This window comes from Tachypleus tridentatus, chromosome 10 (assembly GCF_004210375.1).
Source record: "Tachypleus tridentatus isolate NWPU-2018 chromosome 10, ASM421037v1, whole genome shotgun sequence".
Lineage (NCBI taxonomy): Eukaryota > Metazoa > Arthropoda > Merostomata > Xiphosura > Limulidae > Tachypleus > Tachypleus tridentatus.
Genome location: NC_134834.1, coordinates 120012919 through 120032578, shown reverse-complemented (window position 1 = coordinate 120032578; position 19660 = coordinate 120012919). Strand labels below are relative to the sequence as shown.

At 32.3% G+C, this 19660-nt stretch overlaps 2 protein-coding genes across 6 annotated transcripts in view; one reads left to right on the top strand and one right to left on the bottom strand.

Annotated features, from left to right (window-relative positions):
• Positions 1 to 8566, bottom strand: part of LOC143230187 (calpain-15-like) — a 54872-nt gene extending 46306 nt beyond the window's left edge. The window contains exon 1 of one of the 2 annotated variants that reach the window (XM_076463315.1): positions 7855 to 8566. In XM_076463315.1, the coding sequence (XP_076319430.1) occupies positions 7855 to 8294 (440 nt within the window). In that variant the 5' untranslated portion in view covers positions 8295 to 8566. The remainder of the gene's footprint in view (positions 1 to 7854) is intronic. The other variant, XM_076463314.1, reaches the window with a different exon arrangement.
• The window catches only part of LOC143230189 (uncharacterized), a 77015-nt gene that overhangs the window by 6927 nt on the left and 50428 nt on the right, over positions 1 to 19660 (top strand). For 2 of the 4 annotated variants that reach the window (XM_076463318.1, XM_076463319.1), the window contains one exon: positions 18496 to 18601. In XM_076463318.1, coding sequence (XP_076319433.1) covers positions 18539 to 18601 — 63 coding nt within the window. In that variant the 5' untranslated portion in view covers positions 18496 to 18538. Of the gene's footprint in view, positions 1 to 7991; positions 8129 to 12192; positions 12344 to 18495; positions 18602 to 19660 lie in introns of those variants that run through there. The other 2 variants (XM_076463316.1, XM_076463317.1) reach the window with 2 other exon arrangements.

Here is a 19660-nt window from a genome sequence, read left to right as displayed (position 1 = left end):
TCCTGAGATATGGTTTATGTACTGAATCAAACACAGTGGCCCAATTCACCTCTTTCCGTTTTTATACATGGTCCCTTATATACTCTTACTACAGTATACGACATTAATGACCAATCGACAGCCGAGAATATACCCATAGTAGTTTTCACAGCCATTTTAATCTGTGAAAAGGCTAGCGTGTTACTTTGATCCAAGTTTTCAAGTAGGTAGATTGTGTCTTTAGTCTGTTTGAAGTTTCATACTTTTTTACCTAAATACAGACTACTTGCTAAGCTTAATAAATTAGTGGAATTCAGTGGTATTAGTACAGTTATTTATAATTTTTTGGTTACTAAACTGTATACATAAAACCTAAAAAACTTTTGTTTGATATCTTCCACGTATGAAATTTTAAAAGACTTAACAATCTATGTCCAGCAGCAGCTGAGTTCAAAGGTTATAGATAGAAGAGATATATGTTTGCCATACTTCTTTATTTATTGTTCTATATTTTAAGAAAAATAAGTTTTGTAAGTTATTTCTATGTAACAATCTACATACATGTATAATGTATAATAATTTAAATGTTATTGTATAATACAAAGGTCTAGTCCACTAAAACACAGCCAAAACCATACCAGTTTTATTCTGTTGGATATAGTAACGAGTGCATGTGCATCGCATCAAAACAAGTTCTGTAATGTTAGTTAAGCATGAATGAAAGGTCAATATAATAAAAAATAATAAATATATAATGTTATGAAACTTAAGCTACTTAGACTAAACATTTGTAATTTCATAATACTATGTAGTCACTTTAGCGTAAAAAATTTATATTTAGTTTGTAACTTTTTTATGATCATAACCATGGTCAGTTGAGAGGCACCACGTAGCATATAAAAAAATAACAAAATATAAAGTCTTACTGAAAACAAACATCTGAAATGTATTTAGGAGATTTTAGAGATTAAATAAATAATATACAAGACTTTTAAGAAAAGAATAGTTTTTTAATCATAGTATGAAATCACTTTGCATTCAGACTAGTACGGAAAAATACTATTTTCATAAACAAATCTTTAGTAAAAATATTTCATTAAAATACCCGATTTTTTTGTGTACAAAAAACTTGTAATCTTTACTAAAAGTCTAGCAAATTTTGTGGCAACGCACTTATTGTATCGTAAGTTATAGGGTAAATAATTAACGTGTAAATGTGAATATTATAACAAGCCCATTGTGAAAGGGTTAACATTGGAGTTACAGTGGCACCTCGGTTCTCGAACAATTAGGTTTTGGAACATATTGTTTGAGAAAAAAATGTCTCGGTTGTTGAACATAAGCTTGCCCAAAACATTTTACCTGCACCTGTCGCTCAGTCCTCACCCCCACTAAAATCTGCTGTGAATGTTCTCATTTTCCTTTTCGTTTCTAAATATTCTGATTAAATAAGACACCATGGGGTTAAAGAAGGACAATGAAAGCAGCAAACCAAAAAGAAAAGTTGTTAGAGCCACAATAGAGGTGAAAAAAAAGGTCTCATAGCAAAGTGTGAGAGTGGTGTTCGCTGACCTTGCTGCACAATTTGGTATGCCAAAGTCTACAGTCTGCACCATACTGAAAAATAAAGAGGTCATTAAAGGAGCTGATGTTGCAAAAGGAGTGACAGTGCTTACGAAACAAAGATCACAAACAATGGAAGAGGTAGAAAAACTGTTGTTGATTTGGGTAAACGAAAAACAGTTAGGTGGTGATAGCATTTCTGAGACCATCAATTGTGAGAAAGCAAAGCAGTTGCATGCTGATCTCCTGAAAAACACCCCTGGAACGAGTGCTGATACAAGTGATGTCTTTAAAGCTATTAGGGAGTGGTTTGAAAAATTTAGGAAGTGGCATACATAGTGTGGTGAGACATGGGGAGGGTGCCAGGCAGAAACAAACCTCATTAGACAAGTTTTTAGTGATAAATAGGCCCAGTGAGTCTCAAGTAGGTTGTAGCAGTGCAAAGAGATAGAAAAAAGAAAGAACCCCAGAAGGAGAGTTACCTGACTTTTTTATGGAAAGTGACTCCCATTCCAAACAATAATAACCCTCCTACTCTCCACGTTCCTCACCACCTTTCGCTTACGCCATTAGCTCTCCTCAGCACAGGTAAAGTACAGTTAAATATTCATTTATTGTTTTTTATTGTGTTTATAGTTTTTGTGGTTGACTTTATGCATGTAAGTATTATTATACTATTATTTTATTATTATTATTTTTACTTAAAATGCTTCATAATGCATATTTTTGGTGGTCTGTAACAGATTAATTTAATTTACAGTATTTCTCATGGGAAAAATTGATTTGGTTTTCGAACAGCCTTCTGGAACTGATTAAGTTTGAGAACCGAGGCACCACTGTACTTAATCTTGTTAGTTACTTCTGGAATTGTTTATATAGAAGATGAGTGATATAAAGATTAGTGTGTTTAACAACTTCCTCTCTGTGTGTGAAAGACTTGTAACAGTATCAGCAATAACTAATGATCTGGTTAACTCCTTCCCAGTGTTTTCTTCACATTTGTTGATTCCTAAAGAAAACAACTGCATCTGACATTTTGTTATTGCATAGTTTGTACCTAGTTACAAAAACTAACCTTATATTTGGAATTATTCTGTTCTTACAACTTCAGACTAAGAAATAAAGGGTGTTCGGAAAGTCACTGTGCAGTTTTGTAATCATATTTTATTCAGTCAATTTCAAGCCAGCAACTGATAGCAGTGTTTAGAAACAAAATAAGAAGGATCCAGGCCTGTATTAATGCTAACGGGAGTCACTTTCAACATTGTTTATAATTGTCATTCATATTTACCTCCTATATTCTATATTGAAACATGTCTGTTAATAAATATATAAGTGCACAGTGACTTTCCAAGCACCCTGTATGAACATTTAGTTTTTCAAATATAAATTCCTAAAAAAATAATTACAGATCAACACAACCAAAGAGTTCAGCCCAAATGATGTATTCATGGTACTACATCACTATGTGCCATACATTTGTGGTACTGTACCACTGTGTATGTGTTCACATTTCTGTATCACTCTGTTCTCTACAAAGGCTAATATATTTCAAGATGCATCATACCAAATAATGGGATATCATGTCTACTTTAAAGTTAGGTTCTGTATAGATGTTTTTTTAGAATGTATGTGTGTGTGTCTGATTAGTTCTTTAATATGCTGGAGGTCCTCTCCCCCCTTAAAGTGTGTGAAAATATACATACATTGGTATTTACAAACAACTTTCTCTGTATTACTAATTACAAAAAGAAAACAAGTTCATATTTTATATTACTCCTGGACAGTTATGTATATAAACATGACAGCTTCTTCATATACTAAAGGACCCTCTTTCAACAAGTAATTTCATTTTTTGTTGAAGAAATAAGCATAATTCACTGGGACTCAACTTTCAACTGTTTTTGTTAGTTTACAGGTAGATAATCATTACAGCTGGATAACTGGTAGAAAATACCTAACTGATAAATCAGGAACATTAATTATTCTGATCAGATGACTAATAAAACAAACAAAATTATAAGACTAAAAACCAGGTTTTAATATACCTGTGGTTGCCAAAGCACAGAATCCTTACTGTATAGCTTGTTGCTTGACAACAAAAACCATAAAGGCAATATTTCAATTACTTAGAAACCAAAACCAATCATAATAAGTTCTTATTTCTGTGAGTTATAATGTTAATTAATTAAACTAAAACTTGAATTAATGAAAAACAATGATGTTATATTTTAATTACTAGATAACTGTAACAAAAAAAAGCAATAATTATGATTAGTGGATTATTAATGACAATCAATTTAAATATAATTTTGATTATTGGATAGTTGGAATAATCAAAATCAGCAACAACTGATTAATTTATGTGATTACATTGACCTAATTAATCATAACATCAAAATGAGTTAATTACCACACTCCAGTAGTTAGTAAGGGATAATAAGAGATCTAGTTCTTATGGCTATAAGGAACTGGTACATATTAACACTTGTTGATAACTGAAACTTAACAGTGAATTTCTTTCTACAAAAACATTACTGATGGACATCATTTCATTAATTTAACCCTTTTACTGAGTAATCATAAATACTTGAATGTCTTTATTGTGATACAAGTCTAGAATAATAACATGGCTATATTTAAGTTATATAAGTTATTTGTACAGTCACTCAACTGGAATGTTGATCTGTTGAAACAGTTGTAGCAAGCTTAATGACCCAGAACCTAAAAAAAAGTTCACACAAACACTTGCAAACATGTCTGTTACTAAGTTTGCTAACTTGAAATACTCATATTATAAAAACTTCTTTATAAAAATAAGCATCTAAAGCAATTTCAAATAATTCATAATTTTTCTGTTATGAATTTAAAGATATGTTAATTAAAAAAATTACAAAAGTAAATCTAATAAACAGCTGAACCCTCACAAACACTTGTCGACTATTTAAGGTAAGCTCACTTACTGTAAAAACATTGAAATTTAGCTTACCTCTACAGAACATCTAATTGATTTATATATCAATAACTACAGGAAATCTACTAAGTCACGTCTCTCTCAAAGTGATCAAAACACAAAATTATGATATATTTACAAAATGTTATATTCATATATATATACTCTTACAATAGGTGAATGTAGTTAACTAAATACATGTATTAAATTATTAAAGGAAGTACAATAAAGTAAGTGTATGACTCAACCTCAAAGACTGATTAGGTCATATTCAGAAATAAACATCTCTTATGGTTTTACATAAATTTCTACCAAGTACTTTAGTTTATAATCAGCTATTCAGAAGTTATAATTTTCCTATACTGGAAATATATATCCAATAGGTACTTACAACCTCTCACATAAATAGTTATTCTCATTCAGTGCTGCCCTCTATATGTAAAAAAATTGTATGCATGCTACAAGCCTTTTAACTCCCCTGAATTGGAATTGAGTGATTTCAGTGAGTCTCTCATCCAACAACCCTCCACCAATAACAGTGCAACATATTATCTTGATGCATGGGACTCCCTCTATTTAATTCTAACAGAGTGTTGTCAGAAGAGTGAAGTTTCCACTGGAGAGGAGGTAAATACCCATCAGACATACATTTTGGAGAGGAGGTAAATACCCATCAGACATACATTTTGGAGAGGAGGTAAATACCCATCAGATATACATTTTGGAGAGGAGGTAAATACCCATCAGATATACATTTTGGAGAGGAGGTAAATACCCATCAGATATACATTTTGGAGAGGAGGTAAATACCCATCAGACATACATTTTGGAGAGGAGGTAAATACCCATCAGACATACATTTTGGAGAGGAGGTAAATACCCATCAGACATACATTTTCGAGAGGAGGTAAATACCCATTAGATATACATTTTCAGTGTACAAAAATGGTATATCACCAGTATGAGGGAAAGAAAGAAACATCCTTGAAAAGCTTTTAGAGGACATTCCCTAATGTCAGACAGTCAGTTTTGAAGACCTGATGTGGAAAACTGCACCATTTCTGAAACAGGTATACTCTTTGAGGTATACTCTTTTTCCCATTATAGAAAGGTATGAGAGAAGAAAACAGAAGAGCACATCCAAGTTGGAGAGAACTATGACTGGAAAGAGATCTAAGCCATACAATATTAATCAAACTCAATCCCATGGAAAATGAAAGTTGGTAAAAGAAATGGATGTGCTCGCTCCTACATGACGTACTGTACACTGCTAGTCAGCTACATCCAAGATCCATGCCATGATCTTTTGTGAATAAACCACAAAACCTGGCAGCCAAGTACCAGCTGTATATACAAGGCCAAGTAAAAAACATGTGTTTAATACCCTCTCCCACTTCCTTTTTTTTGTAGCTGCCTTCCACCATTTGACAATTTGGGGGGGGGGGAAGGAGAAGAGAGATTTATCATTCCTTAATCATACAAAAAACAAAGATGACTTCAGAAAAAAATATGACATGAACACAGTTTATCCATTTTGCCATTTTTTTCTTTGTTATAAATTCTTTATCGTTTTGATGAAAACATTAAACAAAAGATGACTTCTGTTTGACATGGACCCTTAGAAAAACAATCACAAAAGAAAAAAATTCCAAAACCTTTTCTCAAAGAGATCTCTAAAAAAGAGGACCCCTTCATGTTAAACATGTTTTTCTTCTTTACTTGGCTTGAGTTTTTAAAACATACTACTAGATGTAGAACTATTATGTAGAATTTTACTTATTTAGTCCAGCAGAGTATCCATGAACCAAACTGGTACTCAAGAGAGAAAATAAACAACAATCTCAAGACTTACTGATAACTAGAGTTGTATTAAATGTATATTTGAGGCTTTTTTTAGTGTGGTTTTTGATGGTTTAATTCTTACAGGCATACAGAATGGTCTTCTGTTGTTCTACTTCTAATTTTAATAAGGCTTTAACATGTACAATACTTGAATTATTAACGTTATTAAAACATTACATGGAAAAACATCTATATTGACACTAAAAATTATTTATATTCTATCATTATTGAAATACATACAATGAAAACATCTATATACTAACAGTATCAACAGATAGAAAATGCGGTACACAAAATTTTACATTGTTTTAGAAGTTTGTGCAAAACAGTTATAATTTTTTGTAAATAAGTTTTGTTCTAATGTCAGTTTATATTTTATATGACAACATGAAACTAATATTGATTCAAAGAAAATAAATGTATCTCAAAAATTTCAAATAATTAAACTTACAATCATGTTAATGTTAAACAGTCAATAAAATACAATTATTTAGTTATCATAAATAAAACTGTCGATATGTTCATGATGTTAGTAAAACACTTGTTCAATAAATCTATTTAACACAAAGATATAATACCCTTTAATCCAAGAGCATTTCATAAGTGGACCTTTCCTCTTCAGGGGTAAACTGAAGAAGAAAAGTCCACCCTTTGACAGTGCTGAGGTTATGGGATATCGTTTCACTATGTTGACATGAAATATTTTTTAAAGAAATTAATGTTTTTTTTTGTAAAACAGTACTAATCACAGACTGTCATGTTTTCATCATATGTTTCACAGAAAATTAAGTCTTTAATAATAATTACAAGACTTTTACTGGGTAAGTTGTGTATAGAAGTTAATATTTATCATATAATTTTACCTGTTACAAGAAAAAGGTGAAAAGTTGTCCAGGTTTCCATTGTCTTATCTTTTCATTTTCATGTTTTATTTACAATATTTTAGGAATTTATTTCTTCACAAAAAATGTGGTAGTGTACAAACTTTAAAAAATAAACATTATATTGAAAAATGTTCATCCTTGATGAAAGAAGTTTAATTACGGACTTCAACAGTCTTGGATACACTGAATTCTCTGGATAAGAGAGTCAGGGTGAAGACATCTCGGGTAGCTTATGTAATTGATGGATTTAAAACTGCTGAAGTTCACAGGTTACCTGAAACACATCAGTGTTACCCACAGGATGCAGTGTATCCAAGATCTGAGAGTTCATAACCAATGTTTCCTTTTTATTTTAGCCTAAATCGTCTGTCAGTGTGTACAACATTCATTATCTGTCTACATTGTACGTACATAAGGAATTATAATATATGCAGAATAAATAAACATGAAAAAAAATTAATTATATAAAACTAAGTTCTAGTATACAATACACAAACCACTGTAATTTAGATAAGCTTCCAAAAAAAATATATAACTTCATATGCCAAAACGAAAAATAAATCTCTTCTTAGTAATATATAAATTGAAGGGTTTGTATTATTACTATCTAGAAAATAAGACAATTACACTCACTGTGATGCTGGAAATTTTTCAGCTTTCAAAGAGTATTCACTGGTGTCGGTTGATTCTAGCAGCAGTGAATCTTGGGCCTTACTGTTTTTTTGTGTTTTTGCTTCCACAGATGAAAGAAAACCAGATGCTGGAAAACTTTCGCTATGGGTATGAGAGCTTGACTGATACTCAAAATCATGAATTTTTGATTTTGTTGGAGATCTACCATCAGCAGGAGGGCTACTGTTTACTGAAACAATATGTGTGGGAAAAAAGCCTGGCTCTTTACATTTTGGTGAGGTTTGCCTATTTTCTTCACTGAGACTTACATTTTTTTGTAAATCTAAAGAAACAGTAGGCTGACGTTTGGCACCACAAAGTAAACACGATGATTTTTCGGTGGGGTTTATTGATGTACAATTTTTACAATACCACTGTAAAACTGAGGCATTTGATCCCATGTTCAAAAGTTCTTCAATAAAACGCCTTTTAAAATTTTAAATAAGAAATAACTTACACTTAAAAATGCGCCGACTAACTTAGTTATAAAAGCCAAGGGAAAAAATTAGGCTTACCCTTTTTAAATTCAAAGACACAGCTGACCCAACACACAATCATCTTTAAGCTTACATAAACAATCGATAGAGGGCGATAAATTTTGTATGCTTACTAAGAAAAGCACATTTCGTAAATCTGTATAGAGCTGGAATCATAGAGTAGTTCTTATTGTTCTCAATTCGCTAAATCGTAGTACTAAATTCACTCTCAGCCTAAACAGAAGCATAAACTTTGTTGACATTACCATGAATGTTTACCATGACGCTGTTCCTTTTAATTATATCCTATTTCAGAAATAGCACAGAAAAATATATATATTTATTTTTTACTTCAACTGTTCACCTAGTGGCTCAGCAGTAATTTTAAGGGCATACAGGGTTTTTGGAGAGTCACTGTGCACTTATATATTTATTAACAGACATGTTTCAATATAGAATACAGGAGGTAAATATGAATGACAATTATAAACAATGTTGAAAGTGACCCCGTTGGCATCAATACAGGCCTGGATCCTTCTTATTTTGTTTCTAAACACCTCTATCAGTTGCTGGCTTGAAATAGACTGAATGAATGCTGTTATCGCTGCTTTCAAAACTGCACAGTGACTTTCCGAACACCATGTATAACTTTTAAAATAGGGTTTCTATACCCACAATGGACAGAACATAGATACTTCATTGTGTAGCTTTGTACTTATCAATAAACAAACGGAAAATTCAGCTCATATCACAACAATTTGTTAATGAAGTTATAATCATTGGATAACTAAATAGATCAAAACCAGCATTAAAACAATTAAATCCACTACGTGCACTGTGCTCGAGTCTCTGCTTCTATCCAACAAATAACCACTATCCTCTTACAATATATTTTAAAAGAATGCGGAGAGAATAATCGGAAGCTATCCAATTTTCTGGTAAATATTCAAACAAAAACATCAAAGAACGAAACATCCGGCTCTCATTAAGTATCTCACGAGTTTGGTGACAATAGTTAAGAGGGCGCTTATTCCTCTTTTTTGGGGAGCGTTATATAAAAGAAAAATAAATAAACATAAAACTAGGAGCGGATAATTAACTAAAAATTTGATTCGAATGATATGCCTAAAGAAATATTCCTCCCCAAAGCCACATCAGGTTATCTGCTGAGTTTATAGAGGGGAATCGAACCCCTAATTTTAGCGTTGTAAATCCGTAGATTTTCCGCTGTAGCAGCGGGGGACCTTCCCCAAAAAATTAAAATACATCGCCATCCTAATACTCTATTTAACTTACGTTTAAAATTTGACTATTTTTCATTTCTGGAAAAAATGAACTTTGATTTTTTTAACATTTTCGATTACAAAAGTACTTAACATACAATATATTATTATAGTAAAATATAATACTTGGAAATATTTGTGGGTAATATAAAATAAATATAATTAAATATGTATATAACATACATGTAGCTTACTTTAAAAAAAAAAAAAAAAGGGCCTGGCATGGCCAAGCGTTAAGGTGTGCACTTCGTAATCTGAGGGTCGCGGGTTCGCGCCAAACATGCTCGCCCTCCCAGCCGTGGGGGTGTTATAATGTGACGGTCAATCCCACTATTCGTTGGTAAAAGAGTAGCCCAAGAGTTGGCGGTGGGTGGTGGTGACTAGCTGCCTTCCCTCTAGTCTTACACTACTAAATTAGGGACGGCTAGCACAGATAGCCCTCGAGTAGCTTTGTGTGAAATTCCAAAACAAACAAACAAACAAACAAAACTTTAAAAATTGTCTTTCTGCTTTTCTTCTTTTCTTATTGAGACGGAAGAAACTTCGGGTGTTTATCCTCCAATCCTTTCCCCCCAGTTAATGACTCTCCACGCCTTCTAGTGGCACAGTGGTATGTCTTCAGGTCTATACTGCTATAATTCGGCTTTCGATACCTGTGGTGGGCAGAGCACAGATAGCTCTTTGTGTAATTTTCTGCGAGGTAATAATAACGCTCAACAATCGAATACATTATACAATTTCTGAACAAACAATCATGAAATTTGCGCTTCCTAACAGGGTTGTAGAACAGCCTAGTCCCATTACGTAAAGTTTACTGACAAGTTCCCGATGCACCCCAAAGAATGTAACACATGTCGCTTTGCAAACTAAAATGTTTACTGGTTGAAACGGTGAGTAACTTGCCTTCAGTATCACCCACCAAATTAAATACAACTGTGGTGACTAGACATGAGTTGACAAAACAAAACCATCCTTTTGTATTGCTCCCTTTACTAGTAATATGTATGCAGGTTTATAAATAATTCTAAAAACTGTGTTCGGCATAGCACAAATAACCTACTGTGTAGGTTAACTCTTAACAACAAACAATCCTAAGGCTAAGAGAAAAGAGTATTTAGATGTTCAATTAACTGTAAAAAGAAATGACGCTTATTATTCTTAGAATAGTTGCATAACGTGTATGAAAATATATTATCCTGTTTAAACAACAATCCGAGAGAAAGTCCAACTACACTATTTTTTCAGCTTACAATAGCCTAAATACATTGTGTATAATTCTACATTTTTCATAAAGAGTTATTGCTAAAGCCACAAAATAAACTAATAAAAGTAGATTTTAATGTCCGACAATTTCGACACCTAAGTAACAAAAGACAGAAGATGAAAACTATCATTTTGTTCTGAGATCATCGTATTACTGTATGTTTATTGCATATGCATGCAGTTTTTGTATAGTATTTTTTAACTCTGAAAGTAAATGTTATATTGTATTCTAATAATAGTTAGTATAGATATCTTTATCTGTTGTGTTCTTGCTAAAGCCACAAAATAAACTGAAAAAAGTATATTCCATTGTCCGACAATTTCGATACCTAAGTAACAAAAGACAAAAGATGAAAACTCATTTTGTTCTGAGGTCAGAATTACTGACAGTAATTACATTACTGTATGTTCATTGCATATACATGCAGTTTTTGTATGCTATTTTTTAACTCCGGAAAGCCAGGCATGGCCAGATGGTTAAGGCACTCGACTCGTAATCCAAGGGCCGTGGGTTCGAATCCCTGCCACACCAAACATGCTCGTCCTTTCAGCCGTGGAAAAGTTATAATGTTACGGTCAATCCCACTATTCGTTGGTAAAAAGAGTAGCTCAAAAGATGGCGTTGGGTGATGTTGACTAGCTGCCTTCTCGCTAGTCTTACACTCCTAAATTAGAGGCGGCTAACACAGGTAGCCCTCGTGTAGCTTTGCGCGAAATTCAGAATAAACAACTCTGAAAATAAATGTTATATTTTATTCTAATAATAGCTAGTATAGATATATTTATCTGTTGTGTTATTTATTTGTATGTTATTAATGTCGTATCTATTGCTTAACTGTACTTTCTGAAGTATATCATGAAAGTATTACTAATACTAAACAACAGGTGAGCGCGTTGAAATATTTTAGTGGTATTCTAACGTTCTTGACGTAGTATGAACCTAATGTCTTAAGACAAGCTTAAGAACTTGAATATGAAGTCATCGAAATTCAGTTGACAAATATAGTATTTTTTATTGAAGTTTTATAGGAGCTTTCATGTAGTTTATTCTACCATTGTACTTCAATTAATACTTTATAATTTAACCAATGAAGAATATATATTGGATCCTATTAATTTATTGTGCTTTGTTTTTTGATATGTTGACTGTGTTAATAATGATACTTCTATGTAAGCAATTATAAATATGTATTTATATACCAATCTGCATATGGTCTGATTATCATGAAATTATATATATTTAAAAATACAAAAAGTCTCCGTGTTTTTCACTATGTTACTGTATCTCGTTTTACCGTTGAACGGAAGAATGTTTTTCAGACATTTAACTAGGTTGCGCTGTCGTTTAATGAAATGTAACTGGGTGGGTAATTTCAGGCTGTGGATGATGGAAGTTAACTCAAGAATTTAATTTGGAAAGAAAACGTGGTGAGAATATATCTTTTATTATTAAGTGTAACTGTATCGTACTTTTGAAAGTGTATATTAACAAACTGATTATTTGTTGTAACTCAGTTTTTAACAGTAACGTTGACATAGGCCTTTTTATATATTTTTTCGCCAGTGATTGAGTACAGCCTAGAGTGACTAGTGAACCTGAGCCTTACGTACGTTCATGAGTAATGTCGCTGGACTCTTTACTGTGTGATTAACACATATTTACAAGAATTATTGTCGGTCTGGTGTAATAGTATATACTGTTGTACTGATTTGATAAATTTAAGTTTAGCTTAATGTTTTTAAACATATTTTACTTAGGGGGAAAAAAACTATTACAACCATGCGATATGGACTATACCTTCAATATATTTAACAATACAAACAGAAATACTTTTAAGCAGATAAGCAAAAATAAACTGGAAAATGCTCACAAAGATAATTAGAAAAAAATTATACTTATAAAGAATGAATGGAAGATTGTAAGTTTATTTTTCAATTTTGGAGCCAAGGCATACCTTATCAGATAATGCCTAAATTTGTTGACAAAAAATTTTTAATGACAGTATCACAAGAAATAAATGGAACATATCTGATGTTCAGTAATTGTTTGGAAAACATTGCACAGGGGAAAGAATAGTGAGAAAATAAATAATTCATTAACAAAACAAATAATATCAAGGCAATTCAAAATAAGGGAAAAAATGAATCTGTCTTTTTTTCTTTTTGCAGTTGTTAAACTACTGGTTTAAAGAAAGAGAGAATGTAGGTATGGGTGTAAAAACTTACTTAGAACAAACAACCAAACAAAATTTAATAAAGAAACATTAAGATTTTTTTTTTTACTCTTATAGGATAAGTGTTCCTGTGGTTTTAAAACAAGTAAGTTGAGATATGAAAGAATCTTTGTTACTGCTAAATTATTAGGAGACTGGCTTGTTGATACTACTGTTAGTAATGTTTTCTGTGTTCAGAAACTTTCTAACTTTAAGACTTGTCTCACCAATATGTGTATAAGGTCACAAGGATCACAAGTTATACAGTTGATGACACTCAGGCATGTGAAATCCTATTGAATCTGAGTATGATATTTAGACCCAACAACCAGAGTATGATTAGCTACGTCACAAGTCGCACAAAAAAAAAATCTTGAAGCATGAGTGGATACTACTGTTGTCAAAATTGGAGTGAACAGGAATTCTTGTAGTCGACTGTTGTGCATATATGCAGCCATAGGCAGTGTTGCCAGATCTGCTTATAATAAACCAAATTTATTTTGTTTTTAAAAGTTGCTGTAATTTTGTTTAGTCTTGGGTTGTGGTTTTCTGGGCTTGTTTTATTCTGAGGTTGTTTATTTGGACTTTTCTGTAATGTATGATTTCATCACCCAGTAAAATGGTTATAGAAGCAGTTTTAGTGATTGACTGGGTTGATGAATAGTGTACACACCAACACTGTTCATTTAAAAATAATGCACAATGATTGTTGACACTCACCTGTCATGTCCTCTATTCCAATTAAGTCATGCAAATTGCCATAAAAAAGTCGTTTCAAAAGGCGTAGATGTTTGGTTTCCTCACAAGACTTGGCAACACTGACTACAGGTCTTTCAGTAAAAATCCATAAATTACTTCATAACATTTGGAAATTATTCTTTCTTATTTTAATGAACAGTTGAGATACAGTAGGATGGCATAGATATAATTATTCATACAATGTTAATGAAGTGAAGCTTTGAATCTGGGGTATACTCCTGGATTGAGGAGATTTACTTATGGGAGGGGTTGATAACTGAGGAGAACAAGTTAACCATTTGTTCTGATTTGAAGGTGGAATGATCCTCACCAGTTAGGAGATTAAATAGATGCAAAAAACTGTGAATAAGAAACAGTGGGAATGGATGACAAGAACAGAAGGACAAATAAGAGTGAAAAGTCTGTTAGCCTGTTTACTGTAACACATACTGAAAAAAGCTGTGAAGTGATAGAGGACTGTAATGTACAGTAGTAATGGCAGTAAATTTGTCACTGTAGTGTTGCTCATGTTGTAGTTTTACTTCAATGTTTGATAGCACTATTTGAGGTTTTCCACTTTCTGGTTTATTTTTTACTTTTTTTTGATGAAAGAAAAACCTGGTGTAATAACAAATGCCACCTTTATTTTCAGTAAAACATGTTATAGACAAAAACAATTTATATGAAAAGATAATAACTGTATTGTTTGTTGTTTAATTGTTCATGTTGTTACTATCTTACCATTGTAATAATAAATCAGTTTCTTGAAAACTGATAGTCTTAAACTTTCTAATAAAACTATAATTTGAATGTATCAGATGGTAGCGTTAACTTAGAAAACATTGACTGGTAGATGAGGTTGATTTGTCTACTTCAATTATCATCCTACTTTAAACTGTACATAGAAACTGCCTTAGTAATCTTATCTCTGTTTGCATTGTATCTTTTGTCACACTTGAAATGTAAGGAACTTTTTTTCATTTATTCTGTAGTTGGGGTTAAGTCTCAAGTATAGAATATTTGCACAGACATATCATTAAAAATATAAATGGTTTTTAGTTGCAAAGAGTACTGTAATTTGTGATGGAACTTGTTTTTAACCCTTAAAATAACTAAAAAACAGTGTGTAGTAATCAAATTTTCTATAGTTTTAAATAAATTTACCTAGATAATTTATTAATCAATGAATCTTCTAGGAACAATACCATTTATTGTTAACTTCTTAAACAGAACTTGTTGAGAGGGTGGAAGTTGGAGAAACCTGGGTGTAAGATAGTTGCTTTATGTTTTGTTGCATATGGAAATCAGTGACATTTTTGTAATTAAGAACAGCAGGTATGAGTACTAACACTTATTAATAAGCAGAGAACAACATTTTGACCTTTCTGGGTAATTTTCAGATTTGTGTTGTTTTTTTTGTTAACCAGAAAATGACCTATGAAGGTTGAAACTTTGTTCTCTGCTTATCAATAAAAGTGTTAATACCCATACCAGCCGTTCTGAGATACATTTATATTTCAAGTGGGTTTCTCGTCATAAAGTAATATTTTTGTTACAAATTTCAAAAAAGCAAATTTTGAATGGATGAAACAAGAATTATCTGTTGTGAATTTGGCAGGTGAGTTACTTGGAGATGATGATCAGATGTGAAAAATTTGTAAAGATAAATTTTTAAATATTCAACAAAAAATATTCCTTTTGGAAAGAAAGTGGTAGTTATAAGTAAAACAACAAACCAGGTTGGAGAAAGTGGTAGTTATAAGTAAAACAACAAACCAGGTTGGAGAAAGTGGTAGTTATAAGTAAAACAACAAACCAGGTTGGAGAAAGTGGTAGTTATAAGTAAAACAACAAACCAGGTTGGAGAAAGTGGTAGTTATAAGTAAAACAACAAACCAGGTTGGAGAAAGTGGTAGTTATAAGTAAAACAACAAACCAGGTTGGAGAAAGTGGTAGTAATAAGTAAAACAACAAACCAGGTTGGAGAAAGTGGTAGTTATAAGTAAAACAACAAACCAGGTTGGAGAAAGTGGTAGTTATAAGTAAAACAACAAACCAGGTTGGAGAAAGTGGTAGTTATAAGTAAAACAACAAACCAGGTTGGAGAAAGTGGTAGTTATAAGTAAAACAACAAACCAGGTTGGAGAAAGTGGTAGTTATAAGTAAAACAACAAACCAGGTTGGAGAAAGTGGTAGTTATAAGTAAAACAACAAACCAGGTTGGAGAAAGTGGTAGTTATAAGTAAAACAACAAACCAGGTTGGAGAAAGTGGTAGTTATAAGTAAAACAACAAACCAGGTTGGAGAAAGTGGTAGTTATAAGTAAAACAACAAACCAGGTTGGAGAAAGTGGTAGTTATAAGTAAAACAACAAACCAGGTTGGAGAAAGTGGTAGTTATAAGTAAAACAACAAACCAGGTTGGAGAAAGTGGTAGTTATAAGTAAAACAACAAACCAGGTTGGAGAAAGTGGTAGTTATAAGAAACAACAAACCAGGTTGGAGAAAGTGGTAGTTATAAGTAAAACAACAAACCAGGTTGGAGAAAGTGGTAGTTATAAGTAAAACAACAAACCAGGTTGGAGAAAGTGGTAGTTATAAGTAAAACAACAAACCAGGTTGAGAAAGTGGTAGTAAGTAAAACAACAAACCAATAAGTAAAACAACAAACCAGGTTGGAGAAAGTGGTAGTTATAAGTAAAACAACAAACCAGGTTGGAGAAAGTGGTAGTTATAAGTAAAACAACAAACCAGGTTAAGGAGAAAGTGGTAGTTATAAGTAAAACAACAAACCAGGTTGGAGAAAGTGGTAGTTATAAGTAAAACAACAAACCAGGTTGGAGAAAGTGGTAGTTATAAGTAAAACAACAAACCAGGTTGGAGAAAGTGGTAGTTATAAGTAAAACAACAAACCAGGTTGGAGAAAGTGGTAGTTATAAGTAAAACAACAAACCAGGTTTGGAGAAAGTGGTAGTTATAAGTAAAACAACAAACCAGGTTGGAGAAAGTGGTAGTTATAAGTAAAACAACAAACCAGGTTGGAGAAAGTGGTAGTTATAAGTAAAACAACAAACCAGGTTGGAGAAAGTGGTAGTTATAAGTAAAACAACAAACCAGGTTGGAGAAAGTGGTAGTTATAAGTAAAACAACAAACCAGGTTGGAGAAAGTGGTAGTTATAAGTAAAACAACAAACCAGGTTGGAGAAAGTGGTAGTTATAAGTAAAACAACAAACCAGGTTGGAGAAAGTGGTAGTTATAAGTAAAACAACAAACCAGGTTGGAGAAAGTGGTAGTTATAAGTAAAACAACAAACCAGGTTGGAGAAAGTGGTAGTTATAAGTAAAACAACAAACCAGGTTGGAGAAAGTGGTAGTTATAAGTAAAACAACAAACCAGGTTGGAGAAAGTGGTAGTTATAAGTAAAACAACAAACCAGGTTGGAGAAAGTGGTAGTTATAAGTAAAACAACAAACCAGGTTGGAGAAAGTGGTAGTTATAAGTAAAACAACAAACCAGGTTGGAGAAAGTGGTAGTTATAAGTAAAACAACAAACCAGGTTGGAGAAAGTGGTAGTTATAAGTAAAACAACAAACCAGGTTGGAGAAAGTGGTAGTTATAAGTAAAACAACAAACCAGGTTGGAGAAAGTGGTAGTTATAAGTAAAACAACAAACCAGGTTGGAGAAAGTGGTAGTTATAAGTAAAACAACAAACCAGGTTGGAGAAAGTGGTAGTTATAAGTAAAACAACAAACCAGGTTGGAGAAAGTGGTAGTTATGGAGAAAAGTAAGTAAAACAACAAACCAGGTTGGAGAAAGTGGTAGTTATAAGTAAAACAACAAACCAGGTTGGAGAAAGTGGTAGTTATAAGTAAAACAACAAACAGGTTGGAGAAAGTGGTAGTTGGAGAAAGTGGTAGTTATAAGTAAAACAACAAACCAGGTTGGAGAAAGTGGTAGTTATAAGTAAAACAACAAACCAGGTTGGAGAAAGTGGTAGTTATAAGTAAAACAACAAACCAGGTTGGAGAAAGTGGTAGTTATAAGTAAAACAACAAACCAGGTTGGAGAAAGTGGTAGTTATAAGTAAAACAACAAACCAGGTTGGAGAAAGTGGTAGTTATAGTTGGAGAAAGTGGTAGTTATAAGTAAAACAACAAACCAGGTTGGAGAAAGTGGTAGTTATAAGTAAAACAACAAACCAGGTTGGAGAAAGTGGTAGTTATAAGTAAAACAACAAACCAGGTTGGAGAAAGTGGTGTTATAAGTAAAACAACAAACCAGGTTGGAGAAATAGTTATAAGTAAAACAACAAACCAGGTTGGAGAAAGTGGTAGTTATAAGTAAAACAACAAACCAGGTTGGAGAAAGTGGTAGTTATAAGTAAAACAACAAACCAGGTTGGCTGATGAAGAATAAGAAATTAAATTATTTGAAACTTGTCACAAGAGGTCAATTAAAGTCACAAATATTTTGTTGTGGAAGCCTTTTCAATATTAACTTGGTGAATTGGTTGTGATGTAGAAACTGATATAAGATTTGGTTTGATGACAATTCCACAAGACAGGTCTCCAGACGTCTATATATAAAATTTGAAGTGTGGAAATAATGATGATTTATAATTATTACAGGAGAAAGAAACAAATACATGCAGATTCAGAGTTTCTCAATGAAATGGATGTTGTGCATGAGGGTTGGCTGATTAAATCTCCACCAGAGAAAAGACTATGGAAAGCTGTAAGTCACTTAACTGATATCTTGTACATCTGTGAAATCTTTTACTATAGGTTCTAGCAATTTAAATAATAATGGGTTAATTAAGACTGTTTTGGTATATCTTCATAATTGTAATTCACGATGTTACCACACCCTTAATACACCATGTATTGTCCTCATAGTATTTGGTTAAATATTTTTTAAGTGTGGATGTAAGTAGCATTTATTTAAGCTATCAAAAATTAAATTTGTATTAATAGACAGAGATAGCAGTGAGTTTAAAGCAGCTTCGAGCATACAACTGTGGAGAATAAATGTGTATAATTGTATCACATGTATTTTCTGAAAAAAAAATTTAATAATGCTATTTATTTTGTAAAACAGAAAATTATTAAAAAATGAAAAGGTTCCTTGGATAAATGTTATTTTGTATTTATAACAGTTCTATGAGAAAAGTAAAGGACATGCTACACTTGAGAGAAGCATTGTTTTGCGAGTGCTTCTCATGAACCTAACTGTTGTAGTGAACACTTTGAATAATATGTATAAAAATTGTACTAAACCAACCACCAATGAAAAAATTAGTTTTTAAACTAAGACTGATGCTTTAAAACTTCTTACAATTTGTTTTAGAGTTGTTACTTTGTATAAAAGTTAGCACAGTTGTTCTTACCACCCTTCAAATGTTACATTGTTTTTAAAACATGTCTGCAAAACTGTATTATGTATCATGAAAACAACTCTCACCATAAACATTCAAAGTTGATGAGTAGCAACTACAGTCAGAGTATCCTTAGACTGACAGATTTATTAAATAGGGCACTATAAAACGTTTATTTAGAAGATATTAATAAACAATCATAAAAATAGTTTGTTACAAACAATAGATGGATTCTAAACAAGAACAGTTTTAGGTTTACCGTATTTTCCAGTTAATAAGCCGAATCGCCGAATAAGCCGAGGCCAATTTTCAGCTCTGAAAATGAGGGTTTTTGCTTATTACTGCCCAATAAGCCGAAGCCATTTTTAAGATGGCTTCACCGTTTCACTGTAGTCTTAACGTGCTTTGCTGATGGGACA